The 21,906-nt window shown below is 33.9% G+C and overlaps 1 protein-coding gene across 1 annotated transcript; it reads left to right on the plus strand.

The window, feature by feature from the left end:
- Positions 1–19,063: 19,063 nt before the first annotated feature.
- Positions 19,064–20,567, plus strand: LOC107797581 (U-box domain-containing protein 27-like). The gene has a single exon (XM_016620478.2). The coding sequence runs from the start codon at positions 19,114–19,116 to the stop codon at positions 20,374–20,376; it is 1,263 nt and encodes a 420-aa protein (XP_016475964.1). The 5' UTR covers positions 19,064–19,113; the 3' UTR covers positions 20,377–20,567.
- The last annotated feature ends 1,339 nt before the right edge of the window (positions 20,568–21,906 follow it).

Raw genomic sequence — 21,906 nt, forward strand, 5'->3', positions numbered from 1 at the left:
TCAAACAAATCATCATGTTCAGATAGCATCAGCAAAGGTCCATATAAGACTTTTAGGGATCAGATTTGGTTTTAAAGTTAACAGTAGAGAAAGGACTGGAGTGATCCTGGACAAGGTATAAGATCAGAAATTAAGCAGGAACATACAGTATTCAATTAGTTACTTGAACACTTCAAATACAATAATAATTTATGTAGATAGGGGAAACTTTACACATTTGTAGAATTAGATTAAGCATGTCATGAGGAGAGAGAGTTGCAGATAAAGGAAAGATATTGCATTAGAACAGGTTTAACTCAAAACTTAAGTCTAGGTTAGTACATAAATATGGAAAGGATCATGCTTCTCCTTTTACAAGTTACCACTTAGTTAAAGCAGAGTAACTAGATATTTTTAAGGGAAGACAATCTTAAAAGATAAAATGCATGTCAGTTTTCAAAGGTCAATGATAACCCTAAAAGATTAGAGGCAGTAGGTATGATACCAAGTAAGTTTAAGATTGAGCATGTAGTTGAAGATGTTAACTAATCAAGAAAACAATCAAGTTCAGCCTAAGTTATCAGTCTTTTATAACAAAGTAAAGAAGGATCATGTTTGTGTTATGAGGAAGGATAAATTAATTTTTAACAAATGTGTACAGTAAGACTACTGGAGAAGATAAGAAAGTTTAATTCAAACAAGATTAGGTCAACAGAAGTGACAGCAACTAGACAAAATAAAAGACCACAGTGGTAACTCAGAAGTAGTTTAACAAACATAAGTAAAGAAGAAAACATATAACACTGGGAGTTTATGCTTAAGGTTAAAGGACATAGGATATGAACTTAAATACCTTCAGATTCATTTCAGTCATGGTTATCAAATAATAAGCTCAACTTCAAGATTCACAAACTACAGAGATGAAACAGATAAGGATAAAGGTCATTGCATATCAGTAAAATAACTATGAGGTTCATGTGAACATGAACATGAACATGAACACATAATAACTCAAATATGTAGACTGTTGGAAACTCGAGAACAAAGATTAGCAAGAATCAATTAATAGTTTAATCAATCATCGATTAAAGACTCAGAAGTAGGACACACAATCACAAGTAGATATTAAACTAACAGAACATAAACATTTACATACTAAACACCATAAAATAATTGTAATACCCAGGGTATAATGATCATATTTGTAGCATCCAAAAAGATGAACAAAAGTGAAGAATGAGAGATATGCTGATCTTTTTGAAAGTAACAGACCAAACGGGAGCTCTTTCTCAATTTCTTAAGACCCCAAAAACCTCAAACTTGCACCAGCGACAGTACTCAGCAAATAAAAAGAAAGGAAACAGTAAGAATACCTAAGGCTTTGAACTCAAAATTTCATAGATGGCTGATATCGTTTGTGTGTGTGATTTTCTTCAGTGTTAGGTGGTTGGTCGTGTCAAGGTGAGAGAATTGAAGGCTCCTATTTATAGTGGTTATTGAAGCCTCTAGGGTTTCAAAGGATTCAAATCAGATAGTGAAAAAAGACTGTGGTCTAGTGATGATAGCAAAGCAGAGGTAAAACCATAGAACACAGGGGGGAATAATGATGAGTTTACCTGAGAGGAGAGAAGTCCTTTGAAGGCAAAAACCATCGGGTAAGAGCACTAATGTCCAGAGGTCACTTCGCTTGACCTCTGGACCAAGAATAATCATGATAACCCTGAGAAATGTTCATGCATGCCATAGATTTAGCAAAATAGAGGAGATTTCATAGATTTGACCCTTGCACGATTTGGTCTAGGGTTATCGGATTTGGGGTTTTGAATATCTATCAACGAAAATGGAAAGAAAATAACTTTCTTCATATCCCAGAGACAAAACGGGTGATTCTCTGAGTTTGATTTGAAAGCAAAGACGGAATGGTGTTTCAAGCTTAAGAGATTAGACTGTAATGATCTAGATTTAGTGAACAAAAGGGGAAATAACAGCAGGATTCTGGCTAGGATAGCAAGAAAGGATGATTTGATGAGAGCTTTTACGACCTTGCACGGATTTGTACAAGGTTTTGTTGATTGATGTTCATGGCAATTTGAGAGAAAAGAGAGCAAAAGAGGAAATGAGGGCTGCCGTATGAGTGGGGAAATGATTAGGGTTTCTGAGTGAGACCAACTGGTCTCTAGGTTAAGAATGAGGGAATTGATTTGGGCCGTTGATCTTTTAGATCAAAGGTCCTAATATTTTAGGATTAAAACATTTTAAATGGTGAAATATGAGGGGGCGTCGGATCTCTGGGTTTGGACGACAGAGATTGAGTCTTATAAGACTAAAGAAAAAAATAGAAAAATAAAGATTAAATGCGGACCGTTGATAGATAGACCAACGATCCATATTCGTTTGTGTTTCCTTTGTGAGTGGGAGATACGGGTGATGTGGCGTGATCTCAATGGTCCAGAAGAGGTGACGGAGATTGCCAAGGTGGAGAGAAGAGAATTGGGTCTGGGTCAAATTTTGGCTTTGGGCTTGATAATTGGGCTGAAATTCATTTAAAGAATAGTCACCCTATGTTTAATTGAGTTACAATTATAGCCCTTTAGCCTTTTACCCTTTTGAAATTAATTTAAGTATACTTAAACTATTTTCAATAAAATATAGTAAATATTATAATTAGTAAATACTACTAATTATTGCAATCAATTATTTATAAAAATACTTTGTTTTTTTCTTCTTCTAAATTATAATACTAATTTTGAGTTATTAACGTAGTAATCTAATTAACCATAAATTGAAGAGTAATTTATTAATTATAGAACTTACGTATAGAAATTATTTTAATAATCCTAAAATAGTGAATATATTTGTAATTACATAATGTCAATGCTATGTGATTAATTTAAAAGCTAATGCTTGGTTAATTTGTAAAAAATAGATATTCATTACTGGGAAATATTTTAAAATATTTATTGTAAATTATTAAGTATAAATAAATTAATTCAAAAGGGAGGGTTAGTATAAATAAGTTAACAGTTAGTCCGAACCATTTATTACTTTTTGTTTGACATAAAAATTACCTTTTCTTTCCCTTTGATATAAATCGATTTGATAAATACAGATGTGAATCAACTTGATAATTAAAGGAAAAGATTAATATTATCATCTTTTTGTTTGTCTTCCTGCTTTCTTTTCTGCTATGGATCTTTAAGTCCAAGACACCAAGATATTCAAGTTAATTGTGGTGAACTAACATTATTTTTATGATGAGAAAATGAATTTAGCCATATCGAATTAAATAATGGAATTATCATATATTAGAACTTGCTCATTACACTTTTAAAATTATAAAAATGATATGAGGATTTGTATTGATTACGATGTAGTTAAAGATAAAATTTAATATAAAGGCGCATATGTAAAAGAATAGTTCATATATTTGAAAATTCAGTGACAAGTGGTTTTTCTTTTTTAACCATGGCAAGTCACTCATATAATTTTTGCTGCCTGTTTTTTCGTTCCAACAAATCTCTTCCCTTCTCTTTTACGTATTCAAGGCCTCGCTACCCTCAAAATAAAACAGCCAAAGAAGCTCAAATTTTCAAAGCCCAAATAAGTCTGGGGAAAGTGCACGGATAGCCATTGGTGCTGCTATTTAAGTTGGGGCATTTTCAAATATACTCATTTTTGGGGCCACTATTGAAGTAATACTTGTATTGCACAAAATTTTGCAAAGTGTAGCAGCTCGGATATGAAGTAGTTCAATCTTCAAAAATCAAATCTGAAGTTCTTCTATCTAGAAATTCGAATTTGAAATAGTTCAACCTCTTCAATACAACTTCAAAAATCAAATCTAAAGTTCTTCTATCTTTCAAATGCAGATTCAGAAATTCGAATCTTAAGTAGTTCAATCTATTGAATGCAACTTCAGATTTCAAATCTTAAGTTCTGCAACAAAAACTTGTTCTTCGATTTTCAACAATCTAATACACGATTCAATGCCTAAATCTACTCCAAATGAGCTCAAATTTGAAACATAACTTTTAAATATCATGAAAAATAAATCAATCATCAAATTGTCAAAACAACAATAAATTTAACAAAGCCATTTTGTAACTAAGAAGAAGAAAAGAAACTCAAGCACAAATTAAGAAGAAGAAAACAACAATAAAGAAGAAGAGAAAAGTGTATGCATATTAAGTTATTCAAAAATTGAGTATCAATTAACTTTTTTTGAAAAGTGGGTACAAATCCAATGGATGGCGCAAAAGTGGGTGCCCTATGAAAATTTGACATTTAAGTTGAGCTGCTTCTCTTCTTTCTCTTTCTCACTTTTTCTGGTGCTTCTCTTTTTCTATATTTTCTTCTTTAATATCCCTTAATTGTTTTTCCCATTGTACATAATATTATCTGTAAAAAAAAAGTTATTTTCTTTCACTAGTAATTCAAAAATTGACACAACTTCATACTTACACATTCAACAACGAATGTTTTTGCTATCTCTCTTATTGCGAAGACCCAAAACTCATTCGAATTCCTCCTCTTCCAATCACAATGAAAGCTTGAAAATGTTAGCTTTAATTATTCTGTAAAATAAATATATACAAGCTTGAAACTTGAACTACACAATTCGAACTGCAGGACGTAGTGGCTTGAAGTTTTGAACAGAAAAGTTAAACTTTAGGACATAGCGTCACTGAAGTCTAAACTTGAAAAACAGAACTCAAAGACACAATGTTCTAAATTTTTGAACTGAAACGTTAAACTTCAAAACACAATATCCTGAAATTTTGAACTATAAAACTAAACTTCGGGATACTCATAGTATCTTGAAGTTTTGAACTAAAAAATCGAACTTCAGGACATCCTGTCGTGAAATTTTAAACTAAAGAATTGAATTTTAGGACACGAAGAAACAACATCTATTTTGTTTTTAAGTTGTGGCTACACATTAAATAATTTGTAAGTGCTGGATAACACCTAAACAACAACCTGATAAGTGGATACCGGGTGATATTTTTGCAATTTGTCTGTTTGAGTGTGATTGACAAGAATGACCCTTTTAACAACTTGTTTGGATGGTTGTTACCTGTTGTATTATATCCTATTGTTACTTTAAATACAATATATGTTTTGATTGTTATTTGAATTTTATTGTATTGTATTATTAAATCTGTTATTACGTAACAACGAAAAGTGAAAAGTGCCACTTTATGGAACGATCTATTTGGTGTAGACACGTTATTACTTTATTTTTTTTCTCTCATCTTGTTATTATAAACTAATCCTATTTTATCTTTTACCCTATTTTTTTATACAATAAGTTTATCTCGTACGTTATTTTTCTTAAAATAATATTGCAAGTTTATTCTTTACATTATTGGTGCATGACATCATGAAACAATGTCAAACAATACAATATATCCAAACATTGTATACATCAAAACGATACAGTATAATACAAATACAATAATATACGATACATTATGAAACAATACATAACAACCATCCAAACAAACTGTAAGGTGCTGATATTTAAATAATGTCATCGTTTTTAATGTTTTAAAAAAATCTCCAGATCCACATACGTTTATTACTTGTCTTGGATTTCTCTACCCTATCTATATCTACTCTATCTATATTATTAATTATTCATAAACTCTACCCGGTTGTCATGACATTATGTTTGTTCAATTATTCATGAAACGCTACCATAGTGACAAGACTTTGTGTTACCTGTATTAATATATTTGTAAGATTATTCACAAACTCGGCCATGTTAGTATGATTTTGTATTTGTTCAATTGTTTACCAAACTCTACTAGATTAACATGACTTTGTGTTATCTGCAATCGACCTATCTGTTGAATTATTCATCCAAATCTATAAATTGTCATAATTTTTTCTGTGTTGCGTTATAAAGTGTTCTTCAAATTTGCAATTTCAGTTTCGATCAAACTACTCCAAATCTGCTCTAAATGATCTCAAATTTAAAATAAAAGCCTCCAAATACCAACATAAATGATCCCCAATCACCAACTTTGTCAAATAACACCAAATCAAGAAGATCCACTTTGTCTTTATCAACACTTTCAAGGATCAGTAGTTTTAAAATTTTTAAAAGCAAATCACTAAATTAGGAATTCAACTAAAACTTTAAGCACAAATTATAAATATTCAAACGATTTTAATAATAGTCAATTATTAATTTCTAGATTTTACCCTAAACAAGAATTTTAAGTTTTCAATATTGTTAAAAAATTCTGATGTCCTTAGTGAAGAAAAAGCCTAAATTTAAAAATGAGAATAATTTTTAGTGATCAGTTACTTAAGAGGACAACCGGGTGCAATATTGTACAAGTATTTAGACATATTGTAGGGCTAGGAAATGGGCCGAAATAGCCCACAAGAAGAGGGGTGCTTGCGGGGCATTTGCATCTATATCCAGTTTTGGGTCAACTTTTAACTTATACCCGCTTTGCAAAATCAATTACAAGCGTACCCACTTTTCGGGTAACTTCAGACATACGAGCCTGAAGTAGCAAAATTTTATGTCTGAAGTTTGAACTTCAGAATGTTTTGCCTGAAGTGTAGCAAAACTTCAGATATTTTTGCCTGAAGTTTGGCCTGACTTGCAAAGGCAATCACGCAAACTTCAGTTCATAGTACAATGGCAAACTACACCTCAATAAAACTACAGCATGTTTTGGCTGAAATTTTTGTTTTGTAATTGCTGAACTTCAGCATTCTAGGAGCTGAAGTTTTGTTTTGTAATTCCTGAATTTCAGCATTCTAGGAGCTGAAATTTTGTTTTGTCTTTGCTGAACTTCAGCATTCTAGGAGTTGAAGTTTTATTTTGTATTTGCTGAACTTCAGCATTCTAGGAGCTGAAGTTTTGTTTTGTATTTGCTGAACTTCAGCATTCTAGGAACTGAAGTTTTATTTGTATTTGCTGAACTTCAGCATTCTAGGAACTGAAATTTTTGTTTTATATTTGCTAAACTTCAGCATTCTTAGAGCTGAAGTTGTGTTTTGCCTTTCTTTGAAGTTAGATGGCTTTAAAATATAACTTAAGCCAAATTGTGATGAAGTTTTAACTGATTTTTTTTATAATATTCTAAAGTTATTTTTCCTATCTTTTATTTTTCAGTTCTGCAGCCCTTTTCTGTCGTTTTTCCTACAGATGATATCATAAAGTAAGGTGTAAGCTAATTTCAAGATATCGCGAGAGCAACTATTGTGTATAATAAATTTCACATGCGTGTGCCATTCTTGTGGCAGGTAACTTGGAAGAGAGGACATGTAGTAGTCAGTTGCTGTTGTATGTTTAAGAAGGATAGATCAGGGAAAGACACAAATCACACCTACTTTAACCAGCTTGTGGAGTTTTATTTACACGTCCTTTAACATAGAATATGGTAGTTGATAAGATTTAATAAAAACTTTACAGATCCAATCAATAATACTTATACAAAGTCTCATGTGTTTGAGAGAGAAAAGAAGAAGAGGAAAAGAAGAGGAGGAAGAAAGGAGCGCATAGGTCAGGAGGAAGAAGAGAAGGCGTCTAAAGTTGTCAAAATTAGGGTATAAGTTAAAAAATTTTAAAAATATGGGTATAGGTTAAATATGAGCGATCAAATAGGACGCCTCGTGCAATTTTTACGGTATTTGCATGTGAAAAATCGAGTGGGTTATCGAACCCCAACCCCTTGGAGTGCTTGTCTTGTTGGGCACGCTACCCCTAGGATCTTGCATATCTGTTGTTACATTCAATCTTCGCTCTTTAGAATAGTGAAAAAATGCACGTTTTTATCCGTCTTGGTAACTCTAGCTAATTTAATCCTACTATAAGTCGCACCTCAATTTATGCTAGTGTATAATTTTGTTTCAAGTAAACTGTATCATTTAAAAATTAAATAGAGATGAAATGTAATATTCGACCCTCTATTCTACATTAACAGTAGTACTACTAAGTTGACGATTTTTATCAGTAAAATAAATCTTCACCTTATACGTGTCACGCGGACAGAAATTAAACCCCTCTCCTCTCCTAAAAATAATGAGGCTTTAATTTGAGGGAGAAACTAGCATTGGAGTTGAGCTACTTGTGTGGTAAAGCTGATACAGTAAGTGATATTCTACATCCTACATGTATGTATTTCTTCTTAGTTACAACCTTGTTTATTCCGAGGATGAAATTACTCGCGATCGCCTTGCTAATGACCATACATTTTCTTGGTTAGGCATATATACTACTAGTATTAGCTAGTAATTAAAAGGACTTGTGCATACTCAAATTTTCAGTGAAACTTGGACAATAACTGCACAATAATATTTAACCAATACAATCATCGTAGTGACTACGTACCAATTTGATTATTTTGTGTCTCTAACTTGGAAATCGTTCAAATCCTTTAAAAGAATAGAGTTGGCTATTTCTACGGTCTGAAGATTAGCCTTTTTGAATTGTAATGTGCACCATTTCCATTACTAGATGGGATATGCGATGACTGTTTGTTTGCCACTGTAATATGGTCAATATTTTGGCTAATGAAGTCCATCTCACATAAGCATAAGTATCTTTGCAAAGTGTAGACTTTGTTGGTAATATTTTTTGGGACCCAAAAATATTGAATTGTGTGGTGGACATCATTTGTACAAGTTGTATCTCTTCTTTTACATCTAAGAGGCCAAAACTTTTTTGCTTATAAAAGGGAAGGCCATTAGTTCATTTTAAACACACCAACAAGACTTGAGTCTTCATTTCTTGTTTCTTCCTTTCCTCATTTATTAAGAGTGTTTTGTACGAGAGTTAAGTGTTGGGAAATACTTGTGTGAACCCTTTCTTTGGAGTGATCTTGTAAGGTTCTTCTCTTAGGGTATTTGGGATTAATTAGAGTATTTACTCTAAATTTGTACTCTCTTTTGTACTATTGTTGGTATAGTGAAATTGCTCCTCTCCGTTTGTGGACGTAGGTCACTTTGACCGAACCACATTAAATTTGTGTCTTCTTTATATGTTTTAATTGTCGTTGCTATCAACTTCCATTGTCTTTATTATTGTCGTTATACCATTGTTTGGCTAAATTTCGCACTACCCGGATTCTCGATCCTAACAAATTAATATCAAAGTCGGATCTAACTGGGTTAGTTTCAATAGCCAAAATGACTCTAACAAAGACTTATGTTGAGAAATTTAACCGAAGTGCAAACTTCGGAATGTGGTAATTAAAGATGGAAGCTATCCTAATTCAGGATGGCTTAGACTTGGCGTTGCAAGGAAAGGAGAAGAAGTCGGATAAAATGACAACTGTCACACCTCCTTTTTTCCGAAGGGATGGGATAGTTAGGGGAATAAAGGAGTTTTTCCAATTTAAGTGACATTAATCGAAATGAGATTATTTATTTATTTCAGAGTCGCCACTTGAGATAATTTATGGTGTCCCAAATCACCGGTTTATTTTAAATCGCAAATCGAGGAAATTGACTCTATTTTTAGAGTCCGCGAACACAGAAGACCGGGTAAGGAATTCTGTTAACTCGGGAGAAGGTGTGAGGCACTTCCAAGTTCCGTGGTTTTAGCACGGTCGCTTAACAATTAATACTTGGCTTGATTATCTGAATTATTACATGTTTAAAATCTATTGTGCATTTTACTTTTTAACCGCTTTTAGTGTTTATGGAGTTTGTTTGAACAAGTCGCGATGTCGCGCACTCGTTTATTTTTATACACATCGCAAATCACGTCACGTGAAACGCACCTGCAATCTACAACGTGTTTAATTTTATTTATTATTATTTAAAGTTATGGTCGAGTCACGTAAAACGCACACTCGAATTAGGGATTACGTATCGTGACCATGCCACGGGAACCGTACCCATAGTCACGATGATTTATTATTAATCGCGCCTAAAGCAAACTACGATGTACGTGAGTTGTTTATTTTGCTAACTTACTTTGATATTTGTTGTGAGGTCATTAATTAATGGATATAGGGGCATTTGGAAGTTAAGAAATATTTTATTTATTTAGAGTATTGAGAAGTTATCTACATTTAGAAATATTTACAACTATTCTTTTTTTTTTTTGTCATTTTGATATCTACTAGCTATAAGGGACGGACTAGCTTATGAATAACTTCTTACTCTAAACCATTAAAATGATCCCTTTGAACCAAATATTTTCTCGACCAAATACTATACCGAAGGCCCAACTCTGTTCTGTTCTTTAAAAGCAAACCACAACCCACTCGATTGAGCCATTGAAGGCAAAGCTCTATTTACACTTCAACAATCACTAAATTAAATCTCCAATTTAGCTACCTAAATCAATTAATGGAGGCATGACAAACACATGAAAATTTGTGCATCTTTTTCAAGGAAATCAACAAAACGAATTGATATAATAAATATAGAATCTCGGTATTCACTAACACTTGAGGACCATTAGGACATGAAATATACAGCAATGATACGACACAAAATTTCGGTTAAAAATAGAGGTAAACACCAAATCAAAATAATAGCAGAAAGTCACTAATAACCTGAGGAATGAGCATCCATTACACATAAGAATAACAAAAATCAGGAATCGAGCGGATCTTCAAATTTACGCAAGAACTCAATTGTTTAATCATTTACTAAAAAAAGCATAATACAGAGAAGTTTCAAACTAACCTGGTTGAACAAAGAAAACTCGAATAAACCGACTAAAGGCAACGGCAAAACTCGACCGAAGCTCAGCAAAACAGAAACAGCTACGACAGTAATCTTCAGCAGCTTTAAAATCTGGGCAAGGGTTCCCAAAATCTCAACCCCAAATCTCGATTTTTCTTAGTTTTGAATTTCGGAATCTCTGCTTCTTAGTGAGCAGATTTCTTTTCAATTAATAGAACTCTGAATTTATAGCTCTGTTAAGTTGAAAAGCGACGAGAATCCAGCCGAAAAATTGAGCAACGACCAAAGAAGCTAACAGGGACACGAACACGACGGAATATCGAACAGAACCCCGTGCCGACGACAAATCGACCTTCTACGCTTAGACTGGAATACTCGATCAAAGTTCTGTTTTCGAAGAAACAAACCCGAAAGGTCGCCGGAGCACCGATTATGAATCTTTATGGATTTTCTCAGTTGCAAATTTTAGAAGATGAAACTAATCATAAGTGAAAGAAGAAGGATTTTCTGGGAAGGATTGAAAGGTTTGCTTGCTCTAAAGAAGAGAATGATTCTAAAGGAGAATGATCCTTCTGCCCGTTTCTTTCTTTTGACTCTATCTATAAAAAAAAAGAATTAATCCCTCTCAATCTCTATCCCTTTTCCGTCCGTTTCCCCTCCATGTTCATGTACGTGAGTGCGTGTGTGTTTATATGTGAGTGATTGGAGAATTGGTGGGCGCCGCTGCCTAGGTTCTCAAAGTGGAGAGGGTCTATTTTTGATCGTTCTCCTGATCTTCTCCGATCTTTTTTTTTTTAGGGTTGGGGAGAATGGGTGTCTTAAAGAGAAGGGGGATCCGGTTGGGCCAGGTGGGTCATGAAAATTGGGCTTCTAAAGGGATGGGCTTGACTAAATCAATTTGTGTGGCTAAACTATTATATATATTTTACTCACTAATTGACTAATGACCTAATTAATTAACTAACCTAAGAATGCAAGTAGAGTTACTAATGTATATTTTTTTTTGGTATTTTAGTTTTTTACAAATGCAATTGATTATGCAATTAAAATTTAAAAAATATAAAAATTCAAAATATTTTTTATATTTTCTTTAGGATTTAAAATGCAACTTAAAAAATGCATCAAACATGAATACGTACAAAGCAAACTAAGTAAAAACTAAAAGAAATAATTTAAAGCTATTTTTGGAATCTTTTATGAGTAATTTTATATTAGGGCAAAAATTAGGTGCTCACAACAGACGAGGAGTTTGCCATCATAGATAAAAAGAAAAAATCAGGTATCATCTTAAATCTCTCAAATGAGGTTTTACGTGAAGTTTCTGTAGAAACCACAGCAAAAGGTATGTGGGAAAAATTAAAAACCTTATATATGAAGAGGATGGTGGAAAATAGACTTTACCTGAAGCAGAAGCTTTATACAATTCGTATGGGTGAAGGTACCTATATTCTCTCTCATCTTTACACCTTTGATTCCATTCTTATGAATTTGAGTAATATAGATGCTGAAATTAAAGATGAGGATCAAGCCGTGTTACTGCTTTATTCTCTACCCCAATCTTTTAAGCATATAAGAGATACTATGATTTATGCAAAGGATAATATCTCTTATAAGGATATTAAATATATTTAAAATCAAAAGAACAGATAGATAGTAGTATTACTGGGGAAGCTAGTGGAACTCAAGCGGAAGTTGGCTTGTTTGTTAGGGGCAAATCCGATTCCATATCTAGATACAATAATTTAGAGTGTCGCTATTGTCATAAGAAATGTCACATTATCTCCGAATGCTATAAGCTGAAAAATAAAGAAAAGCATAAGGAAAGGAAAAATGAGCAAAAAAATACTGACACTGCCGAAGCAAGTATAGCTGCTGATGAGACTGAGGGAACTGTTTTTTTAGCAACTAATAATAGTTTCAAATCTAATAATGAGTGAATTTTAGATTCGGGTTGCTCTTATCATATGTGTCCAAATTGGGATTTATTTACTACATATGAATCTATTGGATGCCTGCAAAGTTTTTGGAAAATGTACAATCCGAATCAAAACGCACGATGGTGTGGTGAGAATTCTCACCGATGTTAGACATATTCCTGACTTGAAGAAAAATCTCATCTATTTGGGCACTCTAGAATCTCTTGGGTGCAAGTACACAAGTGAAGGTGGAGTTCTGAAAGTTTCTCATGGTGCTCTTGTGATTATGAAAGCACACAGATCTGGTTCGTTGTATACTTTATTGGGATCCACTGTTATTGGCCCTACTACAGTTTCGGTATCAGACAACTTGTCTGATTTTGATGGCGTTAAATTTTAACATATGCCCATTAGGGCTTTTGCGGAGAGGGTGGAGCAAATTTACTATATTAATCAAAATTAGGCCAAGGTGGAGATTTGTAATATGGTCAATATTTTGGCTAATGGAGTCCATCTCACATAAGCATAAGTATCTTTGCTAAGTGTAGACTTTGTTGGCAATATTCTTTGGGACCCAAAAATATTGCATTGTGTGGTGGACATCATTTGCACAAGTTGTATCTCTTCTTTTACATCTCCATTAGTTAATTTTAAACACACCAACAAGACTTGAGTCTTCATTTTTTGTTTTTTCCTTTCCTCATTTATTAAGAGTGTTTTGTATGGGAGTTAAGTATTGGGAAGCACTTGTGTGAACCCTTTCTTTGGAGTGATCTTGTAAGGTTCTTCTCTTAGGGTATTTGGGATTAATTAGAGTATTTACTCTAATTTTGTACTCTTATTGGTATAGTGAAATTGCTCTTCTCCGCTTGTGGACGTAGGTCACTTTGACCGAACCACGTTAAATTTATGTCTTCTTTATATGCTTTAATTATCGTTGTTATCAACTTCCATTGTCTTTATTATTATCGTTATATCGTTGTTTGGCTAAATTCCACACTACCCGGATTCCCGATCCTAACCGCCAGCATGCTGCTTTCATTATGAAATTACTTTCTGCTTGACACTACTAGTAAAAGCATAGTTACATACAGAGTAAATATTTAAGGATAACAGAACTAATAGAAGGCATCATTGTTCTGGTTTCATCTTTGGATCTTCCATTCCACTTGTTAAGTTTCTTTGCATGCTCTGTCAAATCTGGCCTTTTGTCTGATTTAGCTTTTGGGATTTTGTTTTCTATATTGGATTATTGGCTTCTACTCTGATGACACTTTATCACCTTTCTTGGAATTTGGCGAGGAGAAATTACAACTTTGAAGCCTAGGTTCTAACGTTTCCCATGGTTCATAATATGCATCTCATTACACGAAGTTATGGAAATATATTTTACTGAGTGTAAAACTAGTAGCCACGGTAAAAAAATTCAATGATAGTAATAGCCTGTTTGGCCGAGCTTCAAAAATCGGCTTATTTTTATAAGTATTTTTCAAAAGTACTTTTGGTGAGAAGCAGTTTGTGTTTGGCTAATTTATTTGAAAAACACTTCTGAGCAGTAATTAGTGTTTGACCAAGCTTTTAAAAACTGTTTCTGAGTGTATTTTTCTCAAAAGTGCTTTTGGAGAGAAGCCACATTTTTCTGCTTCTCCAAAACTGCTTTTATTTCTCCTCAAAATATTTATTTTTTTCTAAAAGTTTGACCAAACACTTCAACTTTAATTTTTTTTTTTTTGGCCAAACAGGCTATATAAGGCAGTTTTGTAACATACTACTGTTGAAGCAAAAACTCGGCTGAGCTGTATTTTAGCATGAGATTAGTGTCAATTCACAATTTGAATTCGTCATGTTTTCAGAATTTAAAGAAGGCTACATATTAGGTTACAGGCCACTAAGAGATAAATTTATGGCAGCAGTTACAGGAGGTATTAACAAAGAATTGCACAATTGTTTCTAAGAATCTTTCATAGATCAGATAGGTAGACAGGACAAATAGAGCTGGATATTAATTAATGTCATATTTTTTATTTGTCTACTGTTAATCCTGATTACTTGAAAAATTATGCTAAAAGTTTGTAACTTTCTTATTTCAGGGATTGCTTTTGCAAAAGAAAAAATTGTGTCAGGCATATGTGTTCCAACTTCAAACTCAGATTTAAGGGAAAAAAGTTGATCTGCTGTGGGAAGCTGACTAGAAAGGAGAAACTCATGTGCAGATTTCAGAAAAGGAGTGGAGATCAGGAGATTAGGACATTTTTTGGCCAAATTGTTTGGAAGAACTTATAGCTGTAGAGAATAGGATGTCACAGATTTTAATATTATGGGTTCAAATCTTATACGCATTTGTTGAAATTATTGTAAGTCTTCACATAAAAATCTACACTGTGTTAAAAATATTGGATTAGGATTGGATCTGCTCCTGATGATAACTTAGAGTTACTTTGTCGGCTATGAGCTTAAGTTGACTTGTAAGAATATTTTTATATCAAGCCTGATGTGATAACTTAAAAAATAGAATGAATGAAATCCTAAAATCGTGAATTTGCCTACTTGTATAAAATCATTAGTATATGTAATTTTAACTCTTTCAACAAACCATAAACAGGAAGCATCAAAGGTGTGATCCAGATCAATTTAGTATTGTGCCCGTAACGGATTACTGATAAAGGCATAAACATAATTGCATATATAGGACAGAGAAATCATATTACTAGCAAAGCAACTGAATTATAAAATAGGCCAAAAAAGAAAAGAAATGAAGGAGCTAATGAACCAATAAAATCCTAACTAGGTGAGGAAATTGAACATTCCTCAGTAGAGAGTCACAATTTTAATGAGATTGGTTACGTTGGCAGGTCATGCAAGAATTTATTAGCAAGAATTATATAAATATTTTTTACATAGAATTTAAACTCTTATTTCTAGATTACCATATGCACGATATGGATTTTTGCGCGCTCTCAACGCAAAGAGCATAAAATCAAGTTATATTTAGGAGCAAGATAATCAGACAGAACATAATCTCAAGTTATTTTAGGAGCAAGAAATTTAGGAGAGTCTGGATTAGGTGTGAATCAGCAATCCGCGGATTGAATAATCCAAGAAGCTAGACTAAATTGGATTGGACTGCTAATTAGTCAAAGTCAATGAACCTCATAGTCTCACAAAGAATCAGACATATCACATACTCATATTTTGTCTTTCAAGGAACAGTGATTTTCAAATATTCACACACTCCCACGCTAAACACGCACTCATTGTTCTTCTGTTTTTTCCCCCACCAAGTTTGAAACCTTCTAGCCCAAGATACTAGTTTGAAATTCAACAAGGAACTGCGACTCCACTATTATAATATTATTACTACTTTCTGCAACTATTTGGGCACTTCGCTTAATACCCCAAAAGTTACAAAAAAGTCATCCCTATTATTTTCCCCACGTTATTAGATGTCTGAAATTTCTATAACCTTATTGACTAACTCATACTTGCAGGCTGCAGCACCAAAAAGAGGAAATGGCCTTGTCTTTTAAGTTTTAATTCCTTAATTTCTTCATCTAAATTAGTGAACTCACATTTTGTAGATAATATATAGATAATGAAATGATCTTATATAACCAGTAGAGGGGCTAACCTTGCAATTGTTAAAAAGTCTAGGGACTAGGGATCTAAGAACAGTTCTTTGTAGTATTTGTTTGACTATTTCTGGAGACTGAAACTCACAATTTGGAATTTAAAAAGCTTTACTGTCTGTATCGTTACGTCCATTCGTTGAAAACTTGTCTATAGATTATAGTCGTCTTTGTCACGCAAATACATTAATTTTCTTCAAGTTTTGAAATGATTAGAAGTCGATTCGAACATGATTACGAGAAAACATGTATCGCCTTTTGACTAGAAAATTTACAAAATGTTAGAAAGAAAGAACAAACAATTTATTTTTTTTTAAAAAGGAGGAGGACGATAACCTTTCAAATTTCGAGTAGCTCTTTGGGAATCAAGACAAGTTAACTTGGGTCGCGTTTACATTTTGGTCCTGATTATACTAGTTTAAAATTGAATTTCTCGCACTGTTTTTTTTTAAGTCGTTTAAAGAAGTATACATAAAAATTTTCGATCCGAAAAGTTTTATTGTGTGCCTCACACATTAGTTCAGTTGTGTGAGACTCCTTTTTGTCTCACAAATTTGTTGACTCCAATCTTACACTTTTGGGTCCACAAAATGGTGAGACAAAAAAAAGGCCTCATACAACTAGTGATAAAAATTTTCGATCCTATATATGAAAATTTATTAATATCTTCATATTTTGGTTGCAAATATTAAGATAAAGTTTGCATCATGAATCGTGATATGATGTATCAAATTTATTCTTGATGTGTGACGTTATAAGAATCCTGTTAATCAACTTATTTTGATGATAATTGAATGAACCACCAAAACAGACAAGAGCAAACAGCCATTCTGCCTTCTCCTCGGTCAATACACTAATGCAATATATATATATATATATATATATATATATATATATATATATATATATATATATATATATATATATATGCTTTCTTGTGCCCTCCTTTCTAGTTGGTTTTATAGAAAAATACTTAACCACACTCAGTGTTTACATTCTAAATAGTATAATTTGACTTTAACAATTACAAACTAAAGTGAGTATACATATCTGATTAACTAATACTCATATCATAGTTAAGCAATAATTGTTATCTGTGAAAAATATTTTTCGTGTGCATTGATTTGACGTAAAAACTATAGTGTGATCGTATGAGTAAGTTTTTTGTTGATTTTATTATGTTTCTTTATTTAATTCCTTTGCCACTTGGTACAGGAGATATTTACTCCATCCATGAACCAAAAATGTTCTAGTATATGCATTAAATACGAAGAAATATAGAAAAAAATATTAAAACTTAAGAGAGAGAGACGTGCGGTCTGTAATAATGCAGTGTATTCATAATGTACGATGGAGGTTCATGTGACATAAAACATTAATTCCTCTATCTTTGTGTAGTTAGGGTGGAAGTTCACACAAAATTGAAGAGAGAGTAGATGCTACCGTATGGTAAGGTGAAACTAAGTGAAAAGACACCCATATGTCTATATGGTCTAACATATATCTTCCTTCAGTTTCAAGCAACCTTATTTTGGATAGAGATGAAGAAATTTCTTTATGTCAGATTAGTAATTGTATGTAAATTATAAGTTCTATTATAATCTCTAATACTATCATATATGCCTTCTTGATTAAGTTTAATGCCGATGTATTTCGGACCAAGGGTTGGAGCTAGATTTAGGATCATTATTATGGTAACTGGTAGTTAGTTAAGTTAGTAAAGAATGCCGCAAGTTGTGACTTTTCATAACACTGAAATCGTTGAACAAATTTCCTGAAGAGTTATTTATTGTCATTAGGTTAATTTAATTTGATATTATATAAACTAATAAACACTATCAATTTCTACAACTTAAGCCCTTAAACTTTAAAGCATACATCGACAATTACGTGGAAAGTAAAATAAACATGAAAATCAAAGCAGAGTTCCACAGTTCAAGTGTTTGACACTTTGACTTACTAAAATCAAACCAAGAAAATCATGCCCCTTCATTTCAACGTGTAGGCTCCACTTGAACAAACCCGAAAACTTGGACTTCGCTGTCCCCTGTCCCGTTTTACACGCTTACCCTATATTCTTATATACTTCCTAATCATCTTATGTCTATCATTATATTATTAATAATTAAAGGGACCTTGTTAAGCCCACTAATTAACATACATAATTGTACTTGATGTGGATCAATTCTTTGATTAATATGGATAAAATTAGTGGCAATTGATTGAGTGCTCCCTAACATATGTACCTTTTTCTTCACTTCATATAATCTCTATTCTTAAACCTCTCCATACCTACAACAATAAGATCTCAAAAAGCATTATAAAAGATTGATCGGACTTTCTTGGAGAAAATGATCAAAGTGGTCCTTAAGTAAGGGGTATAATATATAGGGGCGGAACTATTTTGGTCCTTGATATATACCTTTTCGAATATTTGGGTAAATTTAACTGACAAAGACTACATATTTTTATATTTAAAATAAATTAATTTTAAAATTCTTATTTTATCCTAGATGACATGTTTTTATGGACTAAAAAAATCTTATGGCAGATTTAATATCACTAGTTTTAAAAGCTTTTTTTCTTTTTTCTTAAATTTTATATTCGATCAAATTAGACCGGAAGGGAGTAACATTCATGTCACATCTGCACGTTTTTAATAATCTTACAAGAAAATAAATAAACCAAGAGAAATTTTTTTTTTTTAAAAAAAAAAAAAGATAGTGTGCAATGCACTTAAAAAACAGCGCATTATCTTAGCTGCATATGAAAAGAAATCCACTTGTTTACTTAAACAAACCCAATATAGTTGACCAAATCGACGTCACCACTTTCCACTTTGACTCTCCCTTTTATAAGCACAATCACCGTCCACATAACTAGCTATATTATTCCCACAAGGCAGAAAATAGAAAGGATAGCAAAAAATGATGAGAAATAGGAGAGAAGAATTAAACGTTACCGTTCCGAGCCTTTTCCGATGTCCGATATCAATGGACGTAATGAAGTCTCCGGTAAGTCTCTGCACCGGCGTCACATATGATCGTAGCTCCATTCAAACTTGGCTTTCCCAAGGCCACAATACCTGTCCCGCCACCATGCAAATCCTTCCCTCCACCGATTTCACACCTAACCTCACTCTCCGGCGACTCATCAACGTCTGGCTTCAGCATCAGCCGGCTAACTCACCCTCTGCCGCCACCACGCCGTCTTCCTCTCCCGCCGTCTCAAAGTCAGAAGTTCTCGAAATTGTCAAAAATATCAACGGCGAGAATCGGTTGAGTTCGTTGGTGAAGATTGCGGAGTTCGTGAAGTATTCCGATGAAAATCGAAGATTTTTTGTGAATTCGTGTGGTGCGATTGCGAATGTTGTTGGCGTTTTGGTGGATTGTGATGTGGTTGAGATTTGTGAATCTGTTATTGCGGTTTTGGATTTGGTTGTATTAGAGAATGGAGTTAAAGAGCAGTTCAATAAGGAGGTTTTGCGGAGCGATCGAGATTTTCTCTCAAAGTTTCTACTGATTCTTCGAAATGGAAAGCTGAGTTCGCGCATTCAAACCGCTCGGATTCTGGAATTCATCGCATTAGACGCCGATTCGCAACGAAAAATCGTAGAGGATCAAGGTTTACTCTACGAATTGCATGTGTTCACCCGCAAGGAGACCAACCGGTTCGCGGTCGAGGCCGGTTTATCAGCTCTAATCGCGGTCTCAACCATCAGACCGGCGAGAAAAGAGCTAGTCCGGCTCGGAATCGTGCAAACCGTCGGGAAAATCCTTAGCGGTTCGGACTCCGCTAGAGCGGTGGTGGAGAGGTCGCTGAAGCTGTTGGAAACGGTGGCGACGTGTACGGAAGGCAGGGCGGCGATAGGGAAGGGCGAGGAGTGCTTGACGGCAATAGTTACGAGACTCATGAAGAGCTCGAGAGCTGCGACGGAGCACGGCGTGACGGTGCTGTGGAGCGTATGTTGTTTGGCGCGTGATACGGCGGCGCGTGAGGTTATAGGGAGGGTCAATGGGCTGACCAAGGTGTTGCTGGTGATGCAGAGTGATTGCTCCACCGGCGCACGGCAGATGTGTGGGGAATTGGTCAAAGCATTGCGAGTGGTGAATAATAATAATAGTAAGAATTATTCAAAGTCGTGTTTGGCGAGTTATGATACCAAGACTACTCACATCATGCCCTACTGAAAATATTTATTAAATTAAATGCCACTCCTAATTGTATTGACTGACCAAACCAAAAGAATCGAACACTAGCTTTCTTTATTAGTATTTGTTTTTAGAAATTGGATTAGGTAGATTCATGTTGTAAATTCAAAGGAATTTTGCTAATGATACAATGACATTAAATTGTTCAATACATCAAAGCTCATTATTGTTGTCGTTTTTTATATTGGTGGTTGCATTAGGTGTTTTATTTATTTACGGATGATTTGATGTGTTTATTATCCATTGACGTGTAAAATTTGATGAAAATTACTATATTTAAAAAAAAAAAAACTCAATAGTCAAAGTCGTTTAATAGGACCAATACTCTGTAGTGTTAAAATTCGTCTCAACTGCTACATTTTGGAGTTTGGACTATCCATAAAATCATCAATCCTCAAATAAAAATTTAGTCTAAAACAAGAAATACTGTAGGATTTCCTCCGGTATATACATTGGTCCCATATACGAAACTTTATTGTGTTTTTGGCTGAGAAATTTGGTAGTTCCAGCTAAGCATATCCATTTGAATTATAGTATAAGTTTCACTAATCATGACAGGTTTATCGGTTGACTATGCAATAGTAGTAAAATAGATTAGAAGGTCGTTCACGAATCACGAGTTGAAAATTCGCAGTCGTACAAGAGAAAAGCAGAAACAAACAAGAATAGAAAAAATAGGCGCGGGCGAGAATTTCCTCTAACCAAACGATGAAATTAATCTGAATCGTGTTTACCCGAAAAATCGGATATAGTTAAATTTATAAGGAGTTCTAAGGATATGTGATATAGCTTGATATAAATCGTACGTAGAAGTGAAAATATTTAGATTCTTGGCTATAGAAATGGAATATAAATTATTGAACTAGAAGAGTGAGTATGTTGAGTAAAACAAGCTTAAGAGATTTATTCTTCAATAAATAGAAGTAGTCTTTTCTTACAATGTGTGAACCTGCTTGTACTTACAAGGATTCCCACTTTATAGTAGATGAATCTTACTTTATTTATAATAAGAAATATATAGTGGAGAACCCATGATTAATTGTCTCTTCCTACCAAGATTCTCTCCCCCAGTGCGGTTGCAACAGCCCCTGTCTGCGAGCTCGATACTGGTTCGAGCTCGGTATTGGGTCGAGCCCTCGGCCTTGAGTTCGAGTTCGACATTCGGGATGAGTGTCAATCGGTCTGTGCATCTCCGACAACCTTCTCTTTGCCTTGCGGTTCGATTTGGCCATGGGCTTGATAATGATACCGAGCCGATTCCTCGATCGGTCTTGGAGCTCGAGGCTTGTTTGTACTATCCTCGAAACTCGTCTCGAGCTCTCACTTCGATCGCTTACCATTCGAACTCGATCAAACGTATGGAGGCCGAAATTTATTTCGATCGTATACAGATAGTCCCCTCATTTCTCAGGAAGAATGTGGTGAGAAGCGATATGATTTTCGACTGCTCGATCGGATTATAAGCTGATGTTTTTACTGGGCTAGATCATAAAATATATTATAGTTGTC

Source organism: Nicotiana tabacum, chromosome 12, assembly GCF_000715075.1.
Source record: "Nicotiana tabacum cultivar K326 chromosome 12, ASM71507v2, whole genome shotgun sequence".
Classification (NCBI taxonomy): domain Eukaryota; kingdom Viridiplantae; phylum Streptophyta; class Magnoliopsida; order Solanales; family Solanaceae; genus Nicotiana; species Nicotiana tabacum.